Source organism: Fukomys damarensis, unplaced genomic scaffold, assembly GCF_012274545.1.
Source record: "Fukomys damarensis isolate Sample0158 unplaced genomic scaffold, DMR_v1.0_HiC HiC_scaffold_16, whole genome shotgun sequence".
Taxonomy (NCBI): Eukaryota; Metazoa; Chordata; class Mammalia; order Rodentia; family Bathyergidae; genus Fukomys; species Fukomys damarensis.
This window is the reverse complement of record NW_022900928.1, coordinates 21282745-21309046: the sequence shown is the minus strand read 5'-3', so window position 1 is coordinate 21309046 and position 26302 is coordinate 21282745. Positions and strand designations below refer to the sequence as shown.

At 35.7% G+C, this 26302-nt stretch overlaps 1 protein-coding gene and 1 pseudogene across 1 annotated transcript; both read right to left on the bottom strand.

The window, feature by feature from the left end:
- Nucleotides 1-370: 370 nt before the first annotated feature.
- Nucleotides 371-1275, bottom strand: LOC104856131 (annotated as a pseudogene).
- Nucleotides 1276-23848: 22573 nt separating this feature from the next.
- On the bottom strand, nucleotides 23849-24787 carry LOC104856130 (olfactory receptor 508). The gene has a single exon (XM_010615361.1). The coding sequence runs from the start codon at nucleotides 24785-24787 to the stop codon at nucleotides 23849-23851; it is 939 nt and encodes a 312-aa protein (XP_010613663.1).
- Between the last annotated feature and the right edge of the window lie 1515 nt (nucleotides 24788-26302).

The window sequence follows — 26302 nt, the reverse complement described above, 5'->3', positions numbered from 1 at the left end:
GAAAAGTTCTGAATATCATAAGTTTCAGGAGATTGTTTACATAAATCATGTTTAATAAATTAAATTATTGTAAGATTTTGATTTAATTTTCTTTCCTGAAAATCCACCTCATACAATTACTAAAATAGGCCACACTGGATAATCATAATAAACCCTTATGTTTCAAACAAAGACGCTCAGTTCTACATTTATTGCTATATCTATGGGATATTATTACTATGTAAACTGCTACATGGTGACTGCCTTGCAAGCTCAAGGTCCTGAGTTTGACTCCCAGTACAAAAATGGATAACTACATAAGTGAAATAAATTTTAAAAATAAGGTCCTACAAAATAAGAGATGTCACTAAGAAAATATTTACTGACCAAGCTATCTCTTCAAAGCCTCTTTAATCTCTTTCTTCCTGATACTGTAGATGAGGGGGTTCAGCATGGGGATGACCACCATGTAGAACACAGATATCACTTTGTTCTGGTCAGAGGAATAGCTGGACTTGGGCAACACATAAATGAAGAACACGGTTCCATAGAACAGAGTGAAAGCAGAGAGGTGGGAGGTGCAGGTGGAGAAGGCTTTGTGGCGCCCCTCAGTGGAGTGCCTCTTCAGGATGGTGATCAGGATGTGGATGTAGGAAACAGCTATGTCAAGCGATGTGACCACAATGAATGAACCAGCTAAAAAGGAGGGAAAAACTGCAAGGAGGCTGACCTCAGAGCAGGAGAGCTCAACTAAAGGAGCAGAATCACAGAAAAGGTGATTTACTGCATTTGGTCCACAGAAGAGTAAAGAATAGAAGCACAGAGTGAAAGAAGAAGCATTAATAAAACCGCCTGTGTAAGTCACTACAAGCAGCCAGGCACAGACTTGTGTGGACATTTTGGGTTGTAGATGAACACAAAGCGATCATAAGCCATGGCAGCCAGAAGGAAGCCCTCAGCTGTCCCAAAGAACACAGCTCAGCTGAGCTGAAGGCCACATCCCATGTAGGAGATAGTGTTTGTCTCTACGTGGAAGTTCACAAGCATATTGGGTGTGACAGATGAAGAATAGCCTATGTCAGCAAAGGCCAAATGGCACAGGAAAAGGTACATGGGATCGTGGAGCTGAGAGAAGAGTCTGATAAGAATGATCATGCTGAGATTACCACATATGGTAACCACGTAGATGCACAGGATGATCATGAAGATGATGTCACAAAGTATAGGATCATCTGTCAAGCCTAATGAAAAGAACTCTGTCACTGCAGTGTAGTTCCCATCTGTCAGTGGATCCATGAGACAATGTAGATGCTGCCAAAACAAACCTGTGATGTGAACATTACATGAAAAAGATTATAGAAATGATGTCTTCATTTTCATAAATACATACATGCAGGCTATTATAAAGAAGTGTATCACTCATGTAAAATTTAGACCAAGAGTTCTATTTTTTGTTTGAGTGTCCCAAAGTCTACACATTTGTGCATACTGAGCACTTTTACATTTAAAAAAAATTTGGTTGCAGTAGAACCATCACATGTAATATTTTTCCAAAGTAAATTAAGAGTGCTTTATCAGTACATGCCTGGTCTTTTTTTTTTATTTTATTTATTTTTTATTTTTTGGAGAAGGGTCTTGTTAAATTGCTAAATACCTAACTTGTTATCCGTCAGTCTCTACCTCACACAGTGCTGGGATTACAGGTTTGCCTGACAACTCCCAGCTCACAATGTGTATCTTTGTATAAAGTTTACCAAAGTGCTTTTAATGCCAAAGATTTTTAAATGTGAGACATGAGCATAACAAAAAAGAACTCTAACATTAGCAGAATGGAATTAAGGTGTAGCCATAGTATTGTATGATTGGGTATTGAATAGTCACTAATATAATAGCTAATATTTTTCAAGTAGGTACTGAATTATGGTCACAGAATTAAGCATTACTATATATATAGGGTTATTTTATTTTTTACTGAATAAGCTCTTTTTTAGTCCTAGTTTATTGATGTGGGAACAGTTTGAAAATGGTAGGTAAGATTGTATAGGAAGTACTGAATATGTACCTAGCCAGGTTTAATTCAGTTTTCTTCTTTAGTTACTAATCTCTAAATTACATTAAATAAAGTTTAGAGTGTAGCCGAATACACCCATGAATGAGGAGATAACAGGTGATAGCTTTCAGTTTTTTGAGAAGTGCCTTAAAAAGCCAGTGCCAAATTAATTAAATGGTTTACAATATCTCAGTAAAATGCCACTTGTTTTTTTCTTTTATTGAGTTTATCGGTACATTTTAGGTTTAAAGTACAGTTACATTCATTAATGGGAACTTGTGCCTTTACATGACAGGCAGTCTTGGTTCTCATTTTTTACCCTTGTCCCTGTCCTCCCTTCACCCCCTCCTCTCCTCCCCATTTACAAACACTTTATTTGCATTTTTTCATTTTCTCATATTTTCCCCTTATTACCTTTCCCCTACCCTTCCCACTTTCCATATAGCTTTAGCCCTTTTCTTCCTATTTCACAATGTCAATTATCTCTACAATGTAGGAAAAAATTTTTACCAGTTGCTCTTCAGATAAAGGACTTTTATCTAGAATATATAAAGAACTTAAAACAATCAGCCCCCCAAATATAAAGACCTGATTCAAAAATGGGCATCTGAAATGAACAGACATTTCTAAGACAAAGAAGTAAATGCAGCAAGTAAATACATGAAAAAATGCTCCACATCACTGGTCATTTGAGAGATGCAGATGAAAACAACACTAAGATTCCACCTCACCCTACAAAGAATGGCTGCTATCAAGAAATCAACCAATAACAAATGTTGGCGGGATTGTGGGGAGAAAGGAACCCTTCTCCATTGTTGGTGGGAGTGCAGACTGGTGCAATCACTATGGAAATCAATATGGAGATACCTCAAAGAGCTGGGAATAGGGTTTCCATTTGACCCAGCCATAGCTGTGCTGGGTATCTTTCCAAAAGAATTAAAATAATCATACCAGAGTGATATATGCACAACCATGTTTATAGCGGCACAGTTTGTAATAGCTAAAACTTGGAAACAGCCCATTTGCCCATCATTTGGAGATTGGATAAAGACAGTATGGTTTTTCTGTAAAATGGAATACTACTCAGCCATAAAGAATGAGAAATTAGACTAATTCATAGGAAAATGGTTACATATTGAGGATATACTCCTAAGTGAAATAAATAAGTCACATGTGTAAATACTGAATAGTTTCTCTGGTGTGAATATACTGTAATAGTAAATAAAACACCACTCTTTTAAAAAGGAGAAGTACAAGTTTCCTGTCAGAACAAGGGTAAACCACAAATAAATTTAAAAGTAAGGTTAGGAATAAAGTTGTTTGTTGTAAATATATTCAATATTTTAATACATTCAATTAGCTTCAACCAAGTAGCTTGAAATATCAATTCAAATATTATATGAATATTCCTAACAAAATTAATGTGTATTAAAACACAGGAAATCATTACTTTTTTTCCCCTGGTTGAGTTTATTGGTACTTTTTTAGGTATGCTGTGCAGTTACTTCATCATTGGAATACAATGTTTATAGCGGCACAGTTTGTTAATAGCTAAAACTTGGAAACAGCTGAAATGGATAAAGAAGATGTGGTTTTTCTATAAAATGGAATACTACTCAGCCATAAAGAATGAGAAATTAGAGTCATTCATATAAAAATGGATGTATATTAAATTGTTTCTTAAAGTAATGTTTTCTTATGCAATAAGATAGCTTTGATTTCAACTTATCGCACAGATGCAGAAAGTTTCAAGTTGAAAAGTCAATAAATTTGCTAAGATTCACCTAGATAGGGACAAGGTTCACTTTTATTTCCAAAGACTTTTAGTTTTACACATATTCTTTTCTCCAAAATTTCTAGTGTCTCTGATGCTAGAGCATTCAGACCAATAATCTCAGCTGATCTTTTTACACAATATTTACTGACAGCAAACCCTCAAAGTTAGGGAATTTATTGGTATTTTGCCTACATGGTAAATTTAGACATGGTACCACATGGGCTTCTGGTGTTTTGGGTGGATAAATGTGGAATATTACTAAATGGACGTATGTCTGTTTATGCACAGTAACTTCGTTGTGAAACCTTACATTAATTTAGCTAAAATTATTACCTGATGGCTGCTTGATTATATCTGTCTGATTTCTAAACTGTAGCTTGTAAATACAGATACAACTTCAAAAAAGTAGTCTTCTCAGGGGCAAAGGAATATCAAAACATCAGATTCATACATGAAAGCCAAAATCTTACCTCTTAAAGTAAGCATTCCCTCATCTTACCATAAAAATGTACCTCTCATTATTGGATAGCAGCTATGTTCTCTTTTTCGTTGTTGGCCTTTGGGTATATATCTCTGAAGATTCTAGAGATTCAAATGTGGATTCAAATACACCAGGGACCATTAACATGCTCTTCAGTCAGCATGGAATGGTGCTCTTCCCACACACATAACTCATTTTCCAGGTTCTGTCAATTCTCAAGTGACCTTTTTAATTGTTGTTGTGAGAATTGGTGCAGTTTTACTTTATAAATTATGGAACATATAATAAATTTTTATATTTATTGTAGACAAAAATATTAGTTCTAAGTTTAATATTGATGTTTCAGGTTAAAGATTACTATACCATAATACAAAACAGTAACATTAACTTTACTCATTTAATACCTGTTCACCTTAAATATTATGTGATAGATGTAAAGTGATAGATATATAATAGTCCATTCATAAGTACCTTGAAAATATTGGGAGGTTTGACATGTAAAGTTCAATTTCATTTTATTTTTTTTCTCCCATTGAGTTTATTGGTACATTTTCGGTATACAGTACAGTTACATTCATCATTGGGGTTTTGTGCCTTTACATGACAGGTCTTGAGTTTCATTTTTCCCCCTTGCCCCTACCCTCCCTGAACCTTCTCCACCCTTTCCTATTTACAAATACTTTATTTCCATTTTTTCATTTTCTCATATTTTTTTCTTTTCTCTTATTACCTTTCCCCTCCCCTACACACTTAAAGTTTTTTTTTTTTTTGTACCAGGGATTGAACTCGTGTCCTTGCACTTGCAAGGCAGGCCACTGTACTGCTGAGCTAAATCCCCAGCTCTTAAAGTTCATTTGTATATAAAGCTATTTATAGTTTAGGTTTCTTATAAAAGGGAAACCGTATGATATTTAAACCCACATTTCTGATCCACTTGTCTACAAATGACTCATTTATCCTTCTTTATAGCAGAGTAGTACTCTATTCTGTATAAATGCCACCTTGTTTATCCATTTACCTGTTAATGGATATATATGATGCTTCCAAGCAAAATAATAGATAGATACTAGGAAGTTGGGGAAATCTTTTTCAAAATGGAAGGAAAATAAGAGATGGAGGAGAGAAGGGAGGCAGAGCGAGTTTTTAAAAGGGAGAAAAATAAAAGTAAAAGGGCATAAAGCTTTTTCAAATGGGCAGGGGAACCAGATTAGGGGGAACTAGGGAGAATTCACATTTATAATCTCTCCATAGTAAGTGAAATCACTACATATTGCAAACTTTGTACAGAAGTAGAAATTCAGAAAAAACAAGGTAATGAATATGTGGCTGCTCACATTAAAACTGTTGCAACATGACTTTATGTTGTACAACTTTTCATTACTAAATATTGGAAATAAATTTCTGAGAGGCCTTGTAGTTCTTGAGCATTTCAGTTACAGATTTTCTACAAAGGTCTTCTATGTAAGAATTGCTTCATGCAGATCGCCACCCCAGCGCCAGCCAACAAGGTGAGATTTGGGAAAAGTGGCTTGACTGGGACATCACATCTCCCTCCGCCCACCTGGACCCAACACACAGTCAGGGAGCCACTCCCTCGGTTGTGGGCACCACCATGGCTCTTCCAGCCCCAGGAGGGTAGCAGGGCAGGTGCTGCTCAGCAACCCCCCACCCCCACTCTCAGATCCCCTGAATGTGCCAGTCTTTGGACACACTCTGCAGAGACATAGCTGGCTATAAAGGGAGATTTTCTGAGCTCCCAAATTTGAACACCTTTAAAGAAGGGGTGGGGAAACCAGTAATAGAACTGTGTGGAGTTCAACCCTGCAGGAGGTCAGGGAGATCAAATTGGTCCTTTTGGCCTGAGGTCAGACTGCATGATGGGGTTCTGCCTCTGACTAGAGGAGATAGGGTGATTTGGTTTTGCACATGGCTGCACACGATGTGTGGTAGGACAGTAGAGATATTGTCTGAAAGAGGCCCTTCAAAGTCATTTTTTGTCCTTTTCTTTCTTTTCCTCATTCCACTCTGTAATTCTTTTTCTGTCCTCTTTCACCAACTCAGTCTCTTGCTGCAACATATTGGCCCTCATCTCCTTTTCCGGTCCTGCTCCTGCCCTAACTCAGATTTCTTCTTTTATCATTCTTTCATTTTTATTAATCTTCTTCTTCTTTTTTTTTTTTTGTATCATTGAGCTCATTCAAACATCGGTAGATTCAAGGGAAAGTGAGCCACTCTAGCTGTTAAGGGGATATATTCTTGTCCTTATACTTGGACTATGTCTATCCATTTTGAGTCTTACAATTTCCTAAAGATTCTGTGGTCATTCTGTATCGTCTGGCTTAACTTGAAACCTTCTCCAGTTCTTTTACTTGGTTACTCTTCTCATCCTAATTAGGTCGAGGCCCCCATCCTAAATGGTAAATATACCATACTGAGGAGTTTGTTCACTGCAAACATATTTTATGCTGGTTATTGATTTTACTTTAATTCACATGGTTGGGGGGTGATGGATTGATGACTACCACAAGTGGTGAATTTGCAGGAGAGGATTGACCCTGTTGTGTTGTGAAGTGTATTGCTTGGGATAAGGGATAGGGATTGATTAGATGAGTTGTTTTCTCTGACATTATGCAAGTGAGAAGGTCTATGAGTCATTAGAGAGCCAGGGGCTGAAGTACACAATATCAGGAAGATATAATAACCCAGAGATTGAATCAAGGACAACCCAACAGCAAAAATAAAAATGGGAAAACTCTTAACCAAGACACAAAGACTGACTTCAAGTCCACCAATGGCAAACAGTAGGGCAAAGGAGGATGAAAAGTCTGATAGTGAACTACCAGGACACTGAGAACTCACAGTACAGGAAGTAACAAAACAGATCAATCAGGCTCTAGAAAAATACAAAACAGAAATAATTTCCCAGATAATCATAGAGATAGTGAGCAAAATGAAAGTCATGATTCGAGACTCTAGAACAGAAACTGATACAAAAATAGATGAGCTCAGGACCATGATAGAAGCCATGAATGCCCAGCATAAGAAAGAAATGGAAAAAATAAACACCCAACATAGGAAAGAAATGGAATCCATAAAACAGTTTCAAACAGATATCCAGAAGATTAAACACTACATTGAAAGTGTATGCAACAGAATAAAAGAATGCAAAGACAGACTCTCAGATATAGAAGATAAGATGGCAGTCAGTGACTGTGAAAAGAAAGATCTCTTAAAAATAGTAGGGAATCATGAGAATCAATGCAACTCCCACATGATGCAAAGAAGAATAACACAACACTGATAGGAATCCATGAAGTAGCAGGAGAAAATACAAATGACTCAAAAAGCTGTTCACAGAATTAATGACAGAAAACTTCCCAAACAGCGGGGAAGAATTTGACATTCAGATAAGTGAGGCATATAGGACACCAACTAGCCACGATCAAAAAAAAATCTACACCTAGACATATAATAATCAAGATCCCAGAAACTCAACAGAAGAACAAATTAGTATAAGCAGTAAGAGAAAAGAAACAAAACACATGCAAAGGAAGGCCCATCAGAATCACAGCAGACTTTTCAACACAACACCTAAGGGCAAGGAGAGCCTGGAATGAGATATTTCAAGTACTAAAAGACAACACTCCAACCTATAGACTGATGTATCCTGCGATACTCTCTTTCAAAATGGATGGGGAAATAAGACACTTCCACAACAAAGATCACCTGAGAAACTACATGAATACCAAACCAGCACTACAAGCAATTGTAAACAAGATCCTAGAAAAATACAATGAAGACAACAACACCATGAGGCCCAACAGAGCAAATCAAATAGGCAAGGCAAGAAACTAAAAGGAGAAGGTGAAAAAGTAAAAAGAGTCAACAAAAGGCCATAGGAGCGCAATAATAAGCCAGTACTTATCAGTTATAACCATCAATCTCAATGGCCTCAACTCACCAATCAAGAGAAATAGACTGGCAGAATGGAATTAAGAAGCAAAATCCAACAATATGTTGTATACAAGAAACACTCCTAGTGCAAAAAGAAGCCCATAAACTGAAAGTGAAAGGATAGAAAACAATTCTCCATGTGACAGGAGCTCAGAAAAAGGCAGGGCTAGCAATCTTATTTGCAGACAAAGTATATTTCAAACAAAACTGATTCTAGTAATATAGATGAAGGACAGTACAGTATCATACCTCTGTGAATGTAAAATATCTTGTACCTGCTTTCTGATACATAGTAGTGACTGTGCTTTATCAGAGCTATTTTTAATGATGTTATTCTAGAATGTTCTCTCTCCAGATGATGATTAAGATGCTAATTAAAAAATGGTGCCAAGTACCACAACAGCAACAGAACTTTGCTGTTTTCTGGGTATTATACATCTCTTTGTTTTTTGTTTTTGTTTTTGTTTTTTTAATGGAGTGTGCTGAATGTCTATAATTTTGTTCAGATGACTGCAGAACCTGGAAAAGCTGTTGCTGCTATTGATGAATAACATACTGCTATTGGTCTTTTTATATAAATAAAAAAATATATATATATACACATATACATAATTTGAATTTTTGGAAACTTTAACTGTGCTGTCGACTTTGGAAAAAGTTATCCCAATTTACTGTGTTGAGTTGGCATTGTACAGAAATTGACAGCCATATTGGTCTAGAAATGTTAATTTTTTCCATTTCTAGAGGGAAATGCACTGTATTAAATATGTAAGGTCATATCTATGTGGGTTTGATTACAAAAAGTAATAAATTATTCTCTAAAAAATGAAAAAATAGAATAATATAAGACTGCAAGCACAAGAAGCCACTTAAATATGTTCAAGGACCATTTTCACCTTCAGAATTAAGGATTATTTTAATTTTACATCGTTGTCTTTTCTCTTTTACTTGCCTTTTTAGTTTTATTATAGGATTCCATATTTTAATATTCATACAGAGATTTCTTTAACTGAAATACTGAAAAGTTTCTCTGGTGTGAAAAACTATAATAGTACACAAGATCCTAATGAGATAATTAATAATGTGAAATAGGAAGTAAAGGGCTAAAATTGTAGGGAAAGTGGGAAGGGTGGGGGGAAAGGTAATAATGGAGAGGAAAAAAATGTGGGAAAATGGAAATAAAGTGTTTGTAAATGGGGAAGGGAGGAGGGGGTGACAGGAGGGCAGGCACAAGGGGAAGAAATGAGAATCAAGACCTATCATGTAAAGGTACAGGATCCCAATAATGCATGTAATTGTATTGTATACTTAGATTGTACCAATAAATGCAATAAAAAATAAAACAAAAACAAAAACAACAGAAGCAACAACAAAAAAAGCTCTATTGAAAGTGTATGTAACAGAATGAAAGATTGCAAAGATAGAATATCAGCTATAGAAGAGAGGATATCAGTCAGTGAAGGGAGGTCTCTTAAAAACAGTAGGGGATCATGAAAAATCAATCCAACAACTCCTATATGATGCAAAGAAGAATAACATAAGACTGATAGGAATCCATGAAGTAGCAGGACAAAATGCAAATGATTTTAAATAGCTGTTCACAGAATTAATGACAGAAAACTTCCCAAACAGAGGGGAAGAATTTGACATTCAGATAAGTGAGGCATATAGGACTCCAACTAGCCACAATAAAAAAAAATCTACACCTAGACATATAATAATCAAGATTCCAGGAACCCAACAGAAGAACAAAATATTACAAGCAGTAAGAGAAAAGAAACAAATCACATGCAAAGGAAATCCCATCAGAATCACAGCAGACTTTTCAACACAAACCCTCAGGTCAAGGAGAGCCTGGAGTGAGGTATTTCAAGTCCTAAAAGACAACAGGCTCCAACCTAGACTGATGTATCCTGCAAAACTCTCTTTCAAAATTGATGTGGAAATAAGATACTTCCATTACAAAGAACACCTGAGAAGCTTCATGAATACCAAAACAGCACTACAAGGAATTCTAAACAGTATCCTAGAAAAAGACAATGAAGATCACATCATGTGGCCCAACAGAGCAAATCAAATAGCCAAGGCTAGAAACTAAAAAGATAGGACAAAAAATTAAAGAGTCAACAAAAAGACAATAACACGACAATAATAAGTTAGTACATATCAGTTATAACTATCAATGTCAATGGCCTCAATTCACCAATCAAGAGAAATAGACTGGCAGAATGGATTAAGAAGCAAGATCCAACAATATGTTGTATACAAGAAACACACCTAGTGTAAGAAGAAGCTCATAGACTGAAAGTGAAAGGATGGAAAACAATTCTCCACGTAACAGGAGCCCAGAAAAAAGCAGGGGTAGCAATCTTATTCACAGACAAAGCAAACTTCAAACCAAAACTGATTAAATGAGACAAAGAAGGACACTACATCCTTGCAAAGGAAACAATCCAAGAGGAAGAAATGACAATCATAAACATATAAATGCCCCAACTATATAAAACAAATATTAAGTAACATGAAAAACCAAATAACCATTAAAACAATTGTAATGGGGGATCTAAATGCCCCACTATTACAAATAGACAGAACACTAGGCAAAAAATCAACAATGAAATTATAGAATTGACCCTAGTTTTTGAAAGTATGGACTTATTAGACATCTATAGAGTGTTCCACCCCACAAAATCAGAATATACGTTCTTTTCAGCTGCACATGGGTCATTCTCCAAGATAGATAACATACTAGCTCACAAAACCGGTTTGAATAAATGCAAAAAAATAGTAGTTATCCCCTGTATATCATCAGATTACAGTGATATAAAGCTGGAGAGCAATAGCACAAGAAACCATAGGATCTTCACAAACACATGGAAAATGAACAACACTCTCGTGAACAATCAATGGATCATAGACAAAATTAAAGAAGAAGAAATCATACAGTTTTAATAAATAAACAAAAATACCAGTACAACATACAGGAATCTATGAGGCACAATGAAAGCTTTTCTATGTGAAAAACTCATAGCACTGAATGCCCACACTAGGAAAATAGAACAAGCTCAAATAAACAACCTAACAATGAATCTTACACTCCTAGAAAAACAAGAGCAAGAAAAACCCAAAGCGCAAACAAGAGAGGAAATTATACAGATTAGAGCAGAAATCAATGCAATGGAAACTAAGAAAATGATACAAAAAATAAATGAATCAAAGAGTTGGTTTTTTGAAAGAATAAATAAAAGTGATAGACCCTTAGCAAAACTTATCAAAAAAAGGAAAGAAAATACTCAGATTCATGCAATCAGAAATGAAAAAGGCAAAGTCACAACAGATCCAACAGAAATCCAGAGGATCATTAATATCTACTTTGAAAATCTGTACTGTAATAAAAAGGAAAGCACAGAACAAATGGACAGATTTCTAGACACTTATGAACTCCCAAAGTTGAACAAAAAAGAAAAAAACATTTTAAACACCCCAATCAAAATCAGTGAAATTGAAAATGTAATTAAAAACTTACCAACAAAGAAAAGCCCAGGTCCTGATGGATTATCTGCTGAATTTTACAAGACATTTACAGAAGAACTACTGCCATTACTCTTCAAGCTTTTTAATGAAATTGAAAGGGATTCAATACTTCCAAAAGCATTCCTAGAGGCAAGTATCACTTTGATTCCCAAACCAGGGAAAGATGCAACTAAAAAAGATAACTACAGGCCAATCTCCTTAATGAATATAGATGCAAAAAATCCTTAATAAGATATTAGCAAACAGAATAAAGAGGATCATACATCCCAACCAAATCAGATTTATTCCAGGGATGCAAGATGATTCAACATATTTAAATCAATAAGTGTAATACACTATATTAACAAAGTCAAGGACAAAAACAACATGATCCTTTCAATAGATGCAAAAAAAGAAATTCACAAAATTCAACACCCATTCATGATAAAAACTCTGCAAAAAATTGGAATAGATGGTCTATGTCTCAACTTAATAAAGGCTATCTATGAAAAACCAACAGCCACCATCATATTAAATGGACAAAAACTGAAAACCTTCACGTTAAAATCAGGAACAAGACAAGGATACCCACTATCACCACTCCTCTTCGATATAGTTCTGGAAACATTAGCCATAGCAACTAGACAAGAGAAATAAATTAAAGCAATAAAGGTAGGAAAGGAAGAAGTTGAACTGTCATTATTTGCTGATGATATGATACTCTACACTGAAGACCCAAAAAACTCCACCAAAAGACTTCTAGACTTAACTGACACTTTTAGCAGAGTAGCAGGGTACAAGTTCAAAACACAAAAATCAGTAGCCTTCTTGTGCACAAACAACAGACTCACTGAGAGAGAAATTAGGGAAATAATTCCTTTCACAATAGCATCCAAAAAAATGAAGTATCTAGGAATCAACCTAACAAAAGAAGCAAAAGACCTCTACACTGAAAACTACACCACTCTGAAAAAAGAGACTGAAGAGGATATGAGAAAATGGAAAGACATCCCCTGCTCCTGGGTAGGAAGAATCAACATAGTGAAAATGGCCATACTACCAAAACGGCTATACAGATTCAATGCAATAACAATTGAAATCCCAACACAATACTTCACAGAACTAGAAGAAGAATCCAAAAATTCATTTGAAACCATAAGAGACCTAGAATAGCAAAAGCCTTCCTAGGCAACAGACACATAGCAGTGGGTATAACATTTCTCAATTTGAAGCTAAACTACAATGCCATTGTGATTAAAAACAGCACGGTATTGGCAAAGAAACAGACCTTAGGATTAGTGGAACAGACTGGAAGACACAAAAACAGTTCCAGATATACTCAGCTACTTCATCTTTGACAAAGGATCTGACATCCCCACTGGAGGAAAGAGAGCCTCTTTAATAAATGGTGTTGGAAAAACTGGATCTCAACCTGCAAAAGTTTACAACTAGACCCTTATCTGTCACCATGCACTAAATTAAAATCCAAGTGGATTAAAGATCTAAATATAAAAATAGAAACACTAAACTTGCTGAAAGATAAGTTAGGCAGAACTCTGGAAGACACTGGCATAGGAAAAGACTATATGAACAAATCCTCAGTAGCACAAGAACTAGCAGAAAAAATCAACAAGTGGGATATCATCTTATTAAAAATATTCTGCGCTGCAAAAGAAACCATCAACAGAACCAAGAGATTACCTACAGTGTGGGAAAAAATTTTACCGGCTGCTCCTGAGATAAAGGAATATTATCTAAAATATATAAAGAACTCAAAACAACCACCCCCCACCCATAAATATAAAGACCCGATTCAAAAATGGGCATCTGAAATGAACAGACATTTCTCAGACAAAGAAGTCAAAGAAGCAAATAAATATATGAAAAAATGTTCCACATCACTGGTCACTCAAGAGATGCAAATGAAAACAACACTGAGATTCCACCTCACCCCACAAAGAATGGCTGCTATCAAGAAATCAACCAGTAACAAATGTTGGCGGGGTTGTGGGGAGAAAGGAACCCTTCTCCATTATTGGTGGGAGTGCAGATTGGTGCAACCACTATGGAAATCAATATGGAGATACCTCAAAACACTGGGACTAGATATTCCATTTGACCCAGCCATCTCTCTGCTGAATATCTTTCCAAAAGAATTAAAAGAATCATATCGCAGTGACATATGTGCACCCATGCTTATAGCAGCACAGTTTGTAATAGCTAAAACTTGGAAACAGCCCATTTGCCCATCAGTGGGAAGCTGGATAAAGAAGATGTGTTTTTTCTATAAAATGGAATACTACTGAGCAATAAAGAATTAGAAAGTAGATTCATTCATAGGAAAATGGAAACATTTTGAGGATATACTCCGAAGTGAAATAAATAAGTCACATATGTGTAAATACCGAATAGTTTCTCTGGTGTGAAAAACTAAAATAGTATTCAAGATCCTAATGGGATAATTAGCAATGTGAAATAGCAATAAAAGGGCTATATGTGTAGGGACAGTGAGTAGGGTAGGGGAAGGGGCATAAGGGAAATGAAATGAAAATGTGAGAAAATGTAAAAAGTGGAATTAAAGTGTTTGTGGGAGGGGAGAGAAGGAGGGAGTGAAGGGAGGGTGGGGACAAGGGGAAAAATGAGAACCAAGACCTGTCATGTAAAGGTACAAGATCCCAGTAATGAATATAACTGTACTGTATACCGAAAATGTACCGATAAACTTAAAAAAAAAGAATTGCTTCATGTAAAAGCAATCATAAGAATCTTTCCTGGGGTTCATATTCTCCTCCAGCTTTCTTCTGGTTGTTTTCCTGGGTACTGGCTTTTTATGGGAGGCCCTCTGTACCCACCACATAAAACCTGTGGGAGCTAGCAAATTTTCAGAATCATAAAATATATGTGAGAGATACATCCCAAATGTATTAGAAAAAGTTAAATTCTAGTTATTTATTTATTTTTCAGATATGTAAGAGCAAACTAAACCCAATGCTAAGTCAGGATGAAAAGCTAGCAGCAATCCCATTGTAAACTTGAAGGGTTACCCAACACAGAATGGAAGTCTGAGCTGTAGCCACTGGGGGGGGGTATATTGTTTATTTAATCGTTCTCTTTGTTCCTTGTTTCTTTATCTGTCTACTTTTTTTCAACTTTAATTGAGTTTATTGGTAATTTTAAGGATACAGTACAGTTACATCCATCGTTGGGATCTTGTATCTCTACATGACAAGTCTTGGTTCTCATTTTTTCCCCTTGTCCCTGCCCTCCCTTTACCCCCTGCTCTCCTCCCCATCTACAAACACTTTATTTCCATCTTTTCATTATCTCACATTTTTTTCTTTTCCCTTATTACCCATCCCACCTTCCCTACACCTTTAGCTCCTTTCTTCCCATTTCTCAATGTCAGTAATCTTATTAGGATTTTCTGTATTATTGCAGATTATTCACACCAGAGAAACTATTCAGTATTTACACGTGTGCCTTGTTTATTTCACTTAGGAGTATATCTTCAATATGTATCCATTTTCCTATGAGTGAATCTATTTTCTAGTTCTTTATGGCTGAGTAATATTCCATTTTATAGAAAAACCACATCTTCTTTATCCAGTTTCCAACTGATGGGCAAGTGGGCTGTTTCCAAGTTTTAGCTATTACAAACTGTGCTGCTATAAACATGGGTGCACATACTTCTCTGTGATATGATTCTTTTAGTTCTTTTGGAAAGATACCCAGCAGAGGGATGGCTGGGTCAAATGGAACCTCCAGTCCAAGCTCTTTGAGGTATCTCCATATTGATTTCCATAGTGGTTTCACCAGTCTGCACTCCCACCAATAATGGAGAAGGGTTCCTTTCTCCCCACAACCCCGCCAACATTTGTTATTGGTTGATTTCTTGATAGCAGCCATTCTTTGTGGGGTGAGGTAGAATCTCAGTGTTGTTTTCATTTGCATCTCTTGAATGATCAGTGATGTGGAACATTTTTTCATATATTTACTTGCTTCTTTGACTTCTTTGAGAAATGTCTGTTCATTTCAGATGCCCATTTTTGAATCGGGTCGTTACATTTATGGGTGGGGGGCTGGTTGTTTTGAGTTCTTTATATATTTTAGATAATATTCCTTTATCTCAGGAGCAGCTGGTAAAATTTTTTCCCACATTGTAGGTAATCTCTTGGTTCTGTTGATGGTTTCTTTTGCAGCGCAGAATATTTTTAATAAGATGATATCCCACTTGTTGATTTTTTCTGCTAGTTCTTGTGCTACTGAGGATTTGTTCATATAGTCTTTTCCTATAACAGCGTCTTCCAGAGTTCTGCCTAACTTACCTTCCAGCAAGTTTAATGTGTCTACATTTTTTTTTACTAGTGGTTGTTTAGATTTTTTAGTTTTGTTGTTTATTCGTGTCCATTTGGTTTCTTTCATTTCTTAACTACCTTTCTTGATTTTTTGATATTTTCATGTTAGTGAAACAATCTCTAGTCTTTTTTCTTCACTTTGATATTCTGTTGCTTTCTGAATTCTTTCTCTTCCTATCGTCTTTTCTCAGACCCAAAGCTAGGGTGATAATTCTTTGTCTTTCAGCCACACTTCTACTATATTTCTCTGCAGTTATCTCTCTGTTTTGTCCCCTATTCCTCTTGCATTTCCCCTTCACAGGGTAAAATCACTCTACCAAGGGGAAGCACTACATACAAGTTCCTGGTTTCTGCAGGGTTTTGTCACAAAACTGTAGATCTAGCTCCCACAGTTGAAAATACCAAATTAACAATTACCACTGTTTCTCATTTTCTAGGATGTGCTTGATGCTGCTGTAATTGCTAATTGTACTACTTTAGCCAGGATGCCAAACCTGTTGTAATCAGTTGTTCTCCCTTGTATGACAATAATGTGTATGTCTAGGGTTATAATCATGGTAATGATTATACCAAAGAATGGAATGCTGGGCCAAATAGATAGCAACTTCTCATCCCTAGTAAATTTGGATGTAGAATCTTGGGACAGACTCAAAGCTCATGAGTCAGGTACACCTAGAAGATATCTCTGAGGAGTAGACACTTCCTAAGGAAGCCTCAATATTAGTCATAAAGCTACCTACCATAAGAAACAAGCATCCACACATTAAACAAATTAAAATGTAAAAACAGAAAATGGCAAGGCACAAAAGGAAAATGCAACCCCAGACTTCCAGCCCACCCAGGACAAATCGAGGGGACAATGAGGTTGAGGAAGTCAGAAATTTACTCACCTAAACTTTCTGAAAGGATAGCAGCAGAAGTAAACAAACAAAAGAATGAGGCTGTAGAAAAAATAAAATCAGAAATAATATCTCAGGTAAAATAAAAGATATGATTATATTGAAGGACTTGCTCAGTGAATCTAGAGCACATGAATATAAAAAGTAGAGAAACTTAGAAAAATGATGACTTCATAATAACATGAGAAAAATGAAATACCTCAGAATCAATATAACGAAGGAAGTAAAAAATATTTACATCATAAACTACAGTACTCTGAAAAAGGAGATTGAAAATGACATCAGAAAATGGAAAGCTATCTCTTGCTTATTGGTAGGAAAAACCAACTTATTAAAAATGGCCATATCGGTCCTCTGTCCAAGGAATAGCTGGCAAAACTGGTACCCATTCTGTAGGTTGTCTGTTCACTCTCTTGGTTGTGCAATTGATGTTGTGTTCAGAGTCCTTGAGTTTTACTTATTTTACTAATAAAAAGTAGAGAAACTTAGAAAAATGATGACTTCATAATAACATGAGAAAAATGAAATACCTCAGAATCAATATAACAAAGGAAGTAAAAAATATTTACATCATAAACTACAGTACTCTGAAAAAGGAGATTGAAAATGACATCAGAAAATGGAAAGCTATCTCTTGCTTATTGGTAGGAAAAACCAACTTATTAAAAATGGCCATATCGGTCCTCTGTCCAAGGAATAGCTAGCAAAACTGGTACCCATTCTGTAGGTTGTCTGTTCACTCTCTTGGTTGTGCAATTGATGCTGTGTTCAGAGTCCTTGAGTTTTACTTATTTTATCTTCCAGCAGATTAAGTGCTTCTGTTTTAACATTTAGATCTTTGATATTTTCTATTTTAGTTTACTACATGGTGAGAGATATGAGCCTAGATTCAATCTTATGTTGTGTTTAGCTAGTTTTCCCAGCATTGTTTGATAATGGGGCTATCTTTCCTTAAGTAAGTTTTGGGGTCTTTTGTCAAAGATCACATAGCTGAATGCACCTGAGGTTTCTGCATGCTCTGTTCTGTTCCATTGACCTCCTGTATGTTTTTGTGTCAGTGCCATGCTGATTTTATCACTGTAGCTTTGTACTATAACCTGGAATGTCAGATTGTGATGCCTCTAGCTTTGTTGTTATTGCCCAGGATTGCTTGTACTATTCTGAATCTCTTCTGGTTTCATTTAAATTTTAGAGTTGCTTTCTCTAATTCTGTGAGGGATTCTTTTGGTATTTTGATTGAGTGTGCATTAAATCTCTAGGTAACAGATTAGAATTATGGCCATTTTGGCAATATTTTTCCTTCTCATCTTCATTTTCTTTATTTTTCAAATTTTACTTCTTTTGTTTTCCTTTGCCCCAACTTCTCCATCTTTATCAGTATAACTACTAAGCTTGCTCAGTCTTTAGATACTTAGTTAACATTGTGCTATCATTGTGGCATTCTTTTTTATTGTTAACTATGGCATAGTTATTGCATGTAGTATATATTTCCTATAGGTAAATAGTTGGTTTGTATGTATGTGTACATTATAACTATAGATCTTCAGTCTATGATTAAAGATAGTAGGTGGTAGCTTTTGTTACTTCTAATAGTATGACCATGTCCAGTTTGACTTGGACTCTATTATTGTTGCTGACTTTGTTAGTTTGCCAAGGTGGAATAGTTGTTGCTATTAATTGGATTTTATTGTATGTCAATGTCTGCTTTTCTTTCTGTGCATCACTGAAAGCAGACATGAACAAAAGAGTTCTCAGTAGTAATAACAAAGTCTTCCCACTATCATAGGCCCACAAACCACAATACACACACACACACACACACACACACACACACACACACACTCAGGCACACACATACACAAAGAAACCTGAGAAAACAAGGCAACAAAATGCCTCTGAAAATGCTCAGTTCCATCTACAGTTGATATCTTTTACTTTTCTTACCTACTAGCCAGTACCTCCTTTTAAATGGTAAATGGAAGTGATGAGAACAGACAGCTTTGTCTTATTTCTGATCTTAGGGGAAGCATCCAATCTTCCATTGTTGAATATAATTTGCAACATGGCTTTTATATAGATTTCTTAAATCAAGTTAGGGCAATGCTCTTCTACTCCCACTTTGCTTAGCATTTGATTATGAAAGTCCATAAGAATTCTTCATATAATTTTTCTGTCCTGTTTGTAATGATCATATGAATTGTTTTTTATTCTCTTGGTATGAAATACTACAATGTTTTTCAAATGGAAAACCAACCTTGCATTAGTGAGATAAACCCACTTGGCAATTCTGTTTGCTTGTTTTCAATTTTGATAGTATGCTAATATTTTATTGAAGATTTAAGGTCCATACGCCTCCAAGATATTATGGCCTGGAATTTTCTTTATGGCAATGTTTATTATTAATTCAAAAAAAGATTACATATGTATTATATGTCTATTAAGATCATTTCTTCTTGAGTTGACTCTGATCATTCTTTCTAAGCATTTCTCCATTCCACTTAAGTTTTCTAATTTATTTTCAAGGCACTTGTTTATAGTATTCTTTCACAATACAATTCTTTTTAAGAATTTCATATTCTCCCCCCACCCCATTTTGGTTCTAGGTATCAAAGCTAGAGTTTTGCACATGGTAGACAAGTGCTCTCTCAGTGAACTGTACCTCCGTACCCTCTTTTTCATTTCTAGTCCAAGTAATTTGAATTTTCTCTTATTTTTTTCTTGGTGATTCTAGTTAAAATCTTATACATTTTGTCATATAAATTATATAAAAGAAATGGCTTGAAGTCTCATTGATTTTCTATAATGAATTTCTATTCTCTTTTTCATTAATTTATTCTCCAAAGCCACCTCTGTTCTCAGTCACAAAATAGAAACAACTCAGGTTTCCACTTGCAGAAGAATGGTCAAACACCCTAGTTTATTCACGCAATGGAAGACAATTTAGCAAAAATAAAAGAGTAGGTTTTTTATACACACAATATGGATAAATTTCAAAAACATGGTAAGTTTAAATCTGTGTTTTAAACAAGTGTACTGTTTTTGAGACAGGGTCTCACTATGAGGCTAACCTGGAACTCACTATGTAGCCCAGGCTGGTCTCGAACTCACAGCAATCCTCCTGCCTCAGCCTCCCAAGTGCTGCGATGACAGGCATGCACCACCACGCCCGGCAAGGCGTACTTTTTTTATTCAATCTATTTGCATGAAAATTTAAAACTAAGTCAGTTAAAAAAAATCAGAACAATAGATGCTTCTGTATGGCAGGATGAAGTATAACAAGAAAGAATTATAGAACTAGCTATTTGGTTCATGCATTTTTCACTAATGAATATACAATTTGTGGATTTTGTGTTTTACATAAAAATATGAAAATTGTTGAACTCTAGCTCTTGATACATTGATGGTATTTAGAGGGAAGATTTCTGGGGCCTGCAATTTCTGCAAAGTAAAATTTTCTTTAGTGAAAGTGGCAGACATAATAATGCTTACCCCAAAAACTAATCCTATGACCTGGAAATGTATTAGATTACCTGGCAGACAGAAATTAAAGGTGTGGATGATATTGAGATTGCTATACAACTGATTAAGAGATTGTCCAGGTGGGATCAATATAATTAAAGGTGTATTTATAAACAAAAGAGGGTGACTAAAGACTGACAATCAAGGGAAGATGTGACTATAAAAATGTGCAGGAGATAGAACAGTGCTGACTGAATTTTGAGGAAAAATGCCACAAGCCAAAGAATACAGGGGGCTTCTATAATCTCAAAAAGCCAAGGAAATGCATTCTCTTCTAGAACCTGCAGAAGAAGCCAAACCTGCCACATCTTTGATTAATCCAGTGACAACCGTCTAGACATCTGACATTTAGAATTATAAGATAACAACTTGGCATGTCTACACTAAATTATATCAATTTCTTACATCATTATAGGAAACAAATATGGTGTTATTTAGTGAGAAAGAGTCCACTCTTTCCTCCACCTCTTGGAAACTGGAACCACGTATTTTGGCTCACATAATTTTTTGAAGATGTATTTATAATTCTGTAGGGCAAAACCCAAACTTGCAGGTATTATCATTCATATAGTGCCAGAATCATACTTTTTACAAGTGAATTAATCTACCACTGGAAGACAGATGAACCTCTGTGGAAGGGAGCTGTGCTAGGGTCTAATAGATATATTCTACTGGAAGGTAAGCAGTGAGTGATGGAGGTCTCCAGGAAAACGTTGGTGAGAGGAAGTCCAAAGAAACACGAATTTGGAGATGTAAGTGAAAAATATTCAGCCCAGACCCCCTATGAATGCTGGAGTGTACCCATATTCTTCTTCCCTGGAGAATTTTTATCCTCCTGTACCTCAATGGTGTCATCTAAATATCAGCAGTTTAGCACTAATCTAAATTTTTGTTCTTTTCCTATCTCTCCTGCCTCTCTAGCTATCCTTTTGAGGCGAAGGCTGAATTCTTCGTTTTTATAACATCTAAGCCTTGGTATTATTTTTATGCTTAATTCATGTACGTTGGGTGGATGAGTGAGTAGATGGGTGGACTACCGAATGAACACGCTGTCTCTATCACATACATATGAAACACGACATATAAAACACTGGTCATTAGCATCCTTAAGACCTTAAGATACTAAGATTCAGTCAGATATTATATGGGGGTTGAACGGGATGTATACCTCATGATGAATTTAGTCTAGGGGTTCTAGGAATCTGGATTAACAGCTGAGGTGACTGTGCTCCAAAAATCATTTACTCCTACAAGGAACTCTAATCTATTGACCTAACAATCTTTTCATTGCATAGTCTCATTTCCCTCCACACCAGACTAGATTTGATATACAACCATAATCATCATCCCCTTACACGTACTCATAAACTTGACCTTTCCCTTTGTCCTGCTCCACTGTCAGAATCTTAACCCCAGTTAAATTCAGTTCTTTTCCTTCTCTTTGATTATGTGAGCAGCTGACATTTTGTAGTGAACAAGACATTTTGTAGTGAACAAGTGAATATGTTTACTCAATTTTAATTTTCTGAGAAATAGAGTTTCAGTTGCCTGAGAAGACAATGTAAAACAGATGATAATGATAGGGAAAAACTAAAGTAAAAATTTCCTATGGATCAAACACTTGATATACCCAGCTCATTCCCTGCTACAACCTTGAAAGATATGCAGTTACTTTATGAGTCATTTGGGGTCATCATGTTTTGGGTAATAGGTGGACATGGCTCCAAACTGCGTATTACCAATCTAAGCACAGCCAGGCTGAGGCTGACTTCTGGAAAGACTACACATGGAAAGAATCTTCTGTATAATTTTATATTATTTGAGAAAAACAAAGATTTAAAATTTTTTCTTTCCTGCTGTTTCATACCTAAATCCTAAAGGAAATACAAATTCATCATGTGCATTTACACAAATAAGTTAGAAAATATCTCCAACTATTGCACAAGAATCTAAGAGGCAAGGTGAATTCCTCCTCTCTTGTGATGTAGATCAATTATTCCCAGAGAACACTGTGATATTCTTGTAACATCTGGGTATGAAGTGACCCTAAATGAAGGTCAGATGAGGTTAGGGTTAACTCAGAAAAGAGTAAAACACCTAGATATTTTGATCAGAAAAGTAATTTAATTCAATAAATTTGATACCTCAGGTTTATTTGGAAGGGCCTGAATATACAAGTAAAATTTAGACGACTTTAACCAAACTTTCCATTTCAAAAATCTATTGCTAAAACTGCAATACAGAGGTCCAGAAATGTGGGTATTATTTCTTGCAACATTTAAGAAAATTGAATTAATGTTGATGACAGTATAATTGCTGCTGGTTAAATTTAAAAATCAGATGATATTATATGTATTAAGATTAATCTGTTACATTTGATTGAAGAAAAAATGAGTTTCTAAAAACATACTTTTTGTTTAAAATGACTTCATCTAGAAGAGACAACTGAGTAAACAAAAAGGGTCTATAGTAACATAGATAATTTTAAATATTAAAAATGAAAAGTATTCTGGTTCAAGGAAAGTGTTTTCAGAGCTGTTACACTATTTTCCAGAGGATTATGTACAAGAACCCAAGATTTTTCAGTTTCAGAGGCAATAGAAATAGAAGAGAAAAACTGGTTCCACAAATAATATACAAGTGTACAGCATACAATTCCCAAAATTGAAAGAGCTTATAAAAAGTGTCCTTACTTCTTCATAGCCACAGGATACAAGTCAATCTAACCAACATCCACTAGACTATCTTATGGGACTCCTTAGGTATCTGATGAAACGTATTCCTGAAAGAACAAGGTAGTAGTTAAGGAAAAGCTTAAGATATAGTCCAAGTTGTCTGGATTAGACTCACCTACAGAGGAATCCTGCAGGTCAGGCTCAGATCGTGGGGTAACAGAAAATTTTCAACCAGCTGTACCACCAGTTTCAACCCAACATTGCAGTAGAGCACAGAGACCAACATTTTTAGATTGAGACCTTGAATGGTAACATTACTCTTCATTTCCATTTGAGGGATTCCATCAGATTCTGCAGCTGTAATTCCAAAGCCGTATTCAAAGAATACAAATCTTTATGTGAAAAAATTTGTACTTACAGATGCAAGAATGGTCAATGGAGAAAGAATAAAGCAAAAAGTCATTTGCCAGCTGTTCCTCAGTGAATCAATGCTTAATTTTTATACTGAAAAGTTTCTTGAAAATGAGACATGAAATTTATAGGTGTAGAGTACTATAGATATAAACCTAAATTTAGTTAGTGTGTTACCCTTTTGCCTGCCAGAGGGGTCTTCATATTACTGTGCTTATTATTAAAGCCAGAATTCTCATGACCACCAATGAGTTCTGGCCATCAATTTTTTCATGGCCTGCTTAACCTCTTTGTTCCTTAGACTATAAATGAGAGGATTCAACATGGGGATCACCACCATGTAGAACACAGACACCACTTTGTTCTGGTCTGTGGAGTAGCTGGACTTGGGCATCACATAAATGAAGGTAATGGTTCCATAGAACAGAGTGACTGCAGTGAGGTGGGAGGTGCAGGTGGAGAAGGCCTTTCGCCGCCCCTCTGCAGAGCGCATCTTCAGTATTGAGAAGAGGATGTAGACATAAGAGAGAGCAATGACAAACACAGTAGCCACAATGATGGAGCCAGAAGAGATTGCTGGAATTATTTCATGAGTAAAATCATGAGAACAAGAAAGTTTCAAAAGTGGTGAATAGTCACAGAAAAAATGATTGACTTCATTTGGTCCACAGAATGGCAGAACTAATAGACAGCCAGTAAATGTCCAAGCATTCACACAACCACCCAGATAGGAAGCTCCCACTAAGAGAACACAGACCCTGGGGGACATGTGGATGGAGTAGAGTAGGGGCAAGCAGATAGCCACATACCGATCATAGGCCATTGCAGCCAGCAGAAAGCACTCAGCTGTCCCAAATGTCACCCCAGAACAGAGTTGGGCTATACAACCAGCAACAGATATAAAAATTCTTTTCTTGAGGAAGCCCATGAGCATGATAGGAGTGACCGATGAGGAGTACCCAATGTCTACAGAGGACAAATGACAGAGGAAAAGGTACATTGGGGTATGGAGCTGAGGGCTGCTTCTGATTAACAGGATAATGCTGATATTGGCCATTAAAGTGACAAAATAGATTCCTAAGAACACAATAAATAAAATGGCACAAACTGTGGTATCATCTGTTAACCCCAAAATAATGAACTCTGTCACCCTTGTGTAGTTTGCAATCCCCATGTATATTGAGAATGGTAACCACTGAAAGAAAAATAAACAGATGTTAGAATAAAATAAAACAGTATAGTTTGCATATTTATTTTTACAATAACAATGTAATATAAATTATAAAAACAGAGACAATTTTCTAATTTGGGGAGAATGCTTTCATATAACACTTAAAGCAAGAACATGATAAAATAAATGTTCACTGACATATGACCAGGACTATTCAGAAAAAAAACTTTTTGAAAAAATTTAATAAACTAAAATTATGTGTGCATTGTTATTATTGTAGAGGAACAACTTTCTTTTCTTTCAAGAATTTCAATGTCACCAGGTATGCTGGCACCCTCCTCTAATCTCAGCATTTGGGAAGCTGAGGCAATAGGATCCTCACAAGTTCCAGGCCATCCTGGGCTACATAGTGAGTTCAAGGCCAGCCTAAACTATATAGTGAGACTGTCTCAAAAACAAGCACACAAACAAACACAAAGAATTCAGTGACAAGTAGACAGTATTTACAGGCACATACTGGCATAAACACACTGGAATTGACCACCATGTGCTCTGTCAGCCACATTTTTACCTTTTAATTATTAACAGAGTTGCTTAAATAATGTTATATGTGAATTGACTGAGCAATAACATGTATTACAAACACTATATGGGGCTGAGCTAAAGTGCTACCTTCCTTTTCTTTGCAGGAGACAGATCTCAGAACTCTGTTAAGACTCAAGACTGTTTGAAACTATAATCTTAAAGGAAGTGAGTGAATATTACACAAAAGCAGAGTTGATATGTGTGTCGATATGGCAATAGAAGCAAAATGTTGGCCAAAAATGCCATGAGTTTTGGACTCCCACAGGCCCAGGATCAGATTCCAGCTTTGTCACCAACAATCTATGAAATCTAAGCAATTCATGCAAACTATTCAATACTCATCATTATTTTATTTGTTTAAAGAAAACAACTCAAAGAATGCTTGCTTTGAATAAGATGATGTACATAATAATACTAAGCACTGAATAGAAATAAGTGAAGACAGAACAAATAATAAATACTTTAAAATAACCATCACTTAACTGCTAATATAAAAATGAAAACAAATATTCCTGTAGCCATAGAAAAGGAAAATTATTACCTGCAAATGTGTATATGTCAATAATAAGGACAAATACCAAAGAACTATCAATATAAAGCAAGACTGTATTTATGAGAAATTGAGACTTTGGGGATATACCCTCTTGAGTAATTACTTGTTAGTGAGCATTCCATTGAAAATCCAGCAGGGTGGTAATTACAGAGTGGTGATGCTCATATAAATATGTGTCACCTAATGCCATTTATATATTTATTTTTGTGAGTATTAGTTTTTTCAGATGAGAACTTTTGATGGATTGATAAACCATTTTAATTATATTGGAACTCATAAAAGTAAACAAAGTAGGCCAGGGATTTAGCTCAGTGGTTCCAGTGCCTGCCTCACTAGCTCAAGGGCTCAAGATTGATTCCTGGTACAAAAAAAAAAAAAAA

Coding starts and splice junctions, on each gene's coding strand:
- LOC104856130 (XM_010615361.1), bottom strand. CDS start 24,787: ATGGGGATTGCAAACTACACAAGGGTGACAGAGTTCATTATTTTGGGG.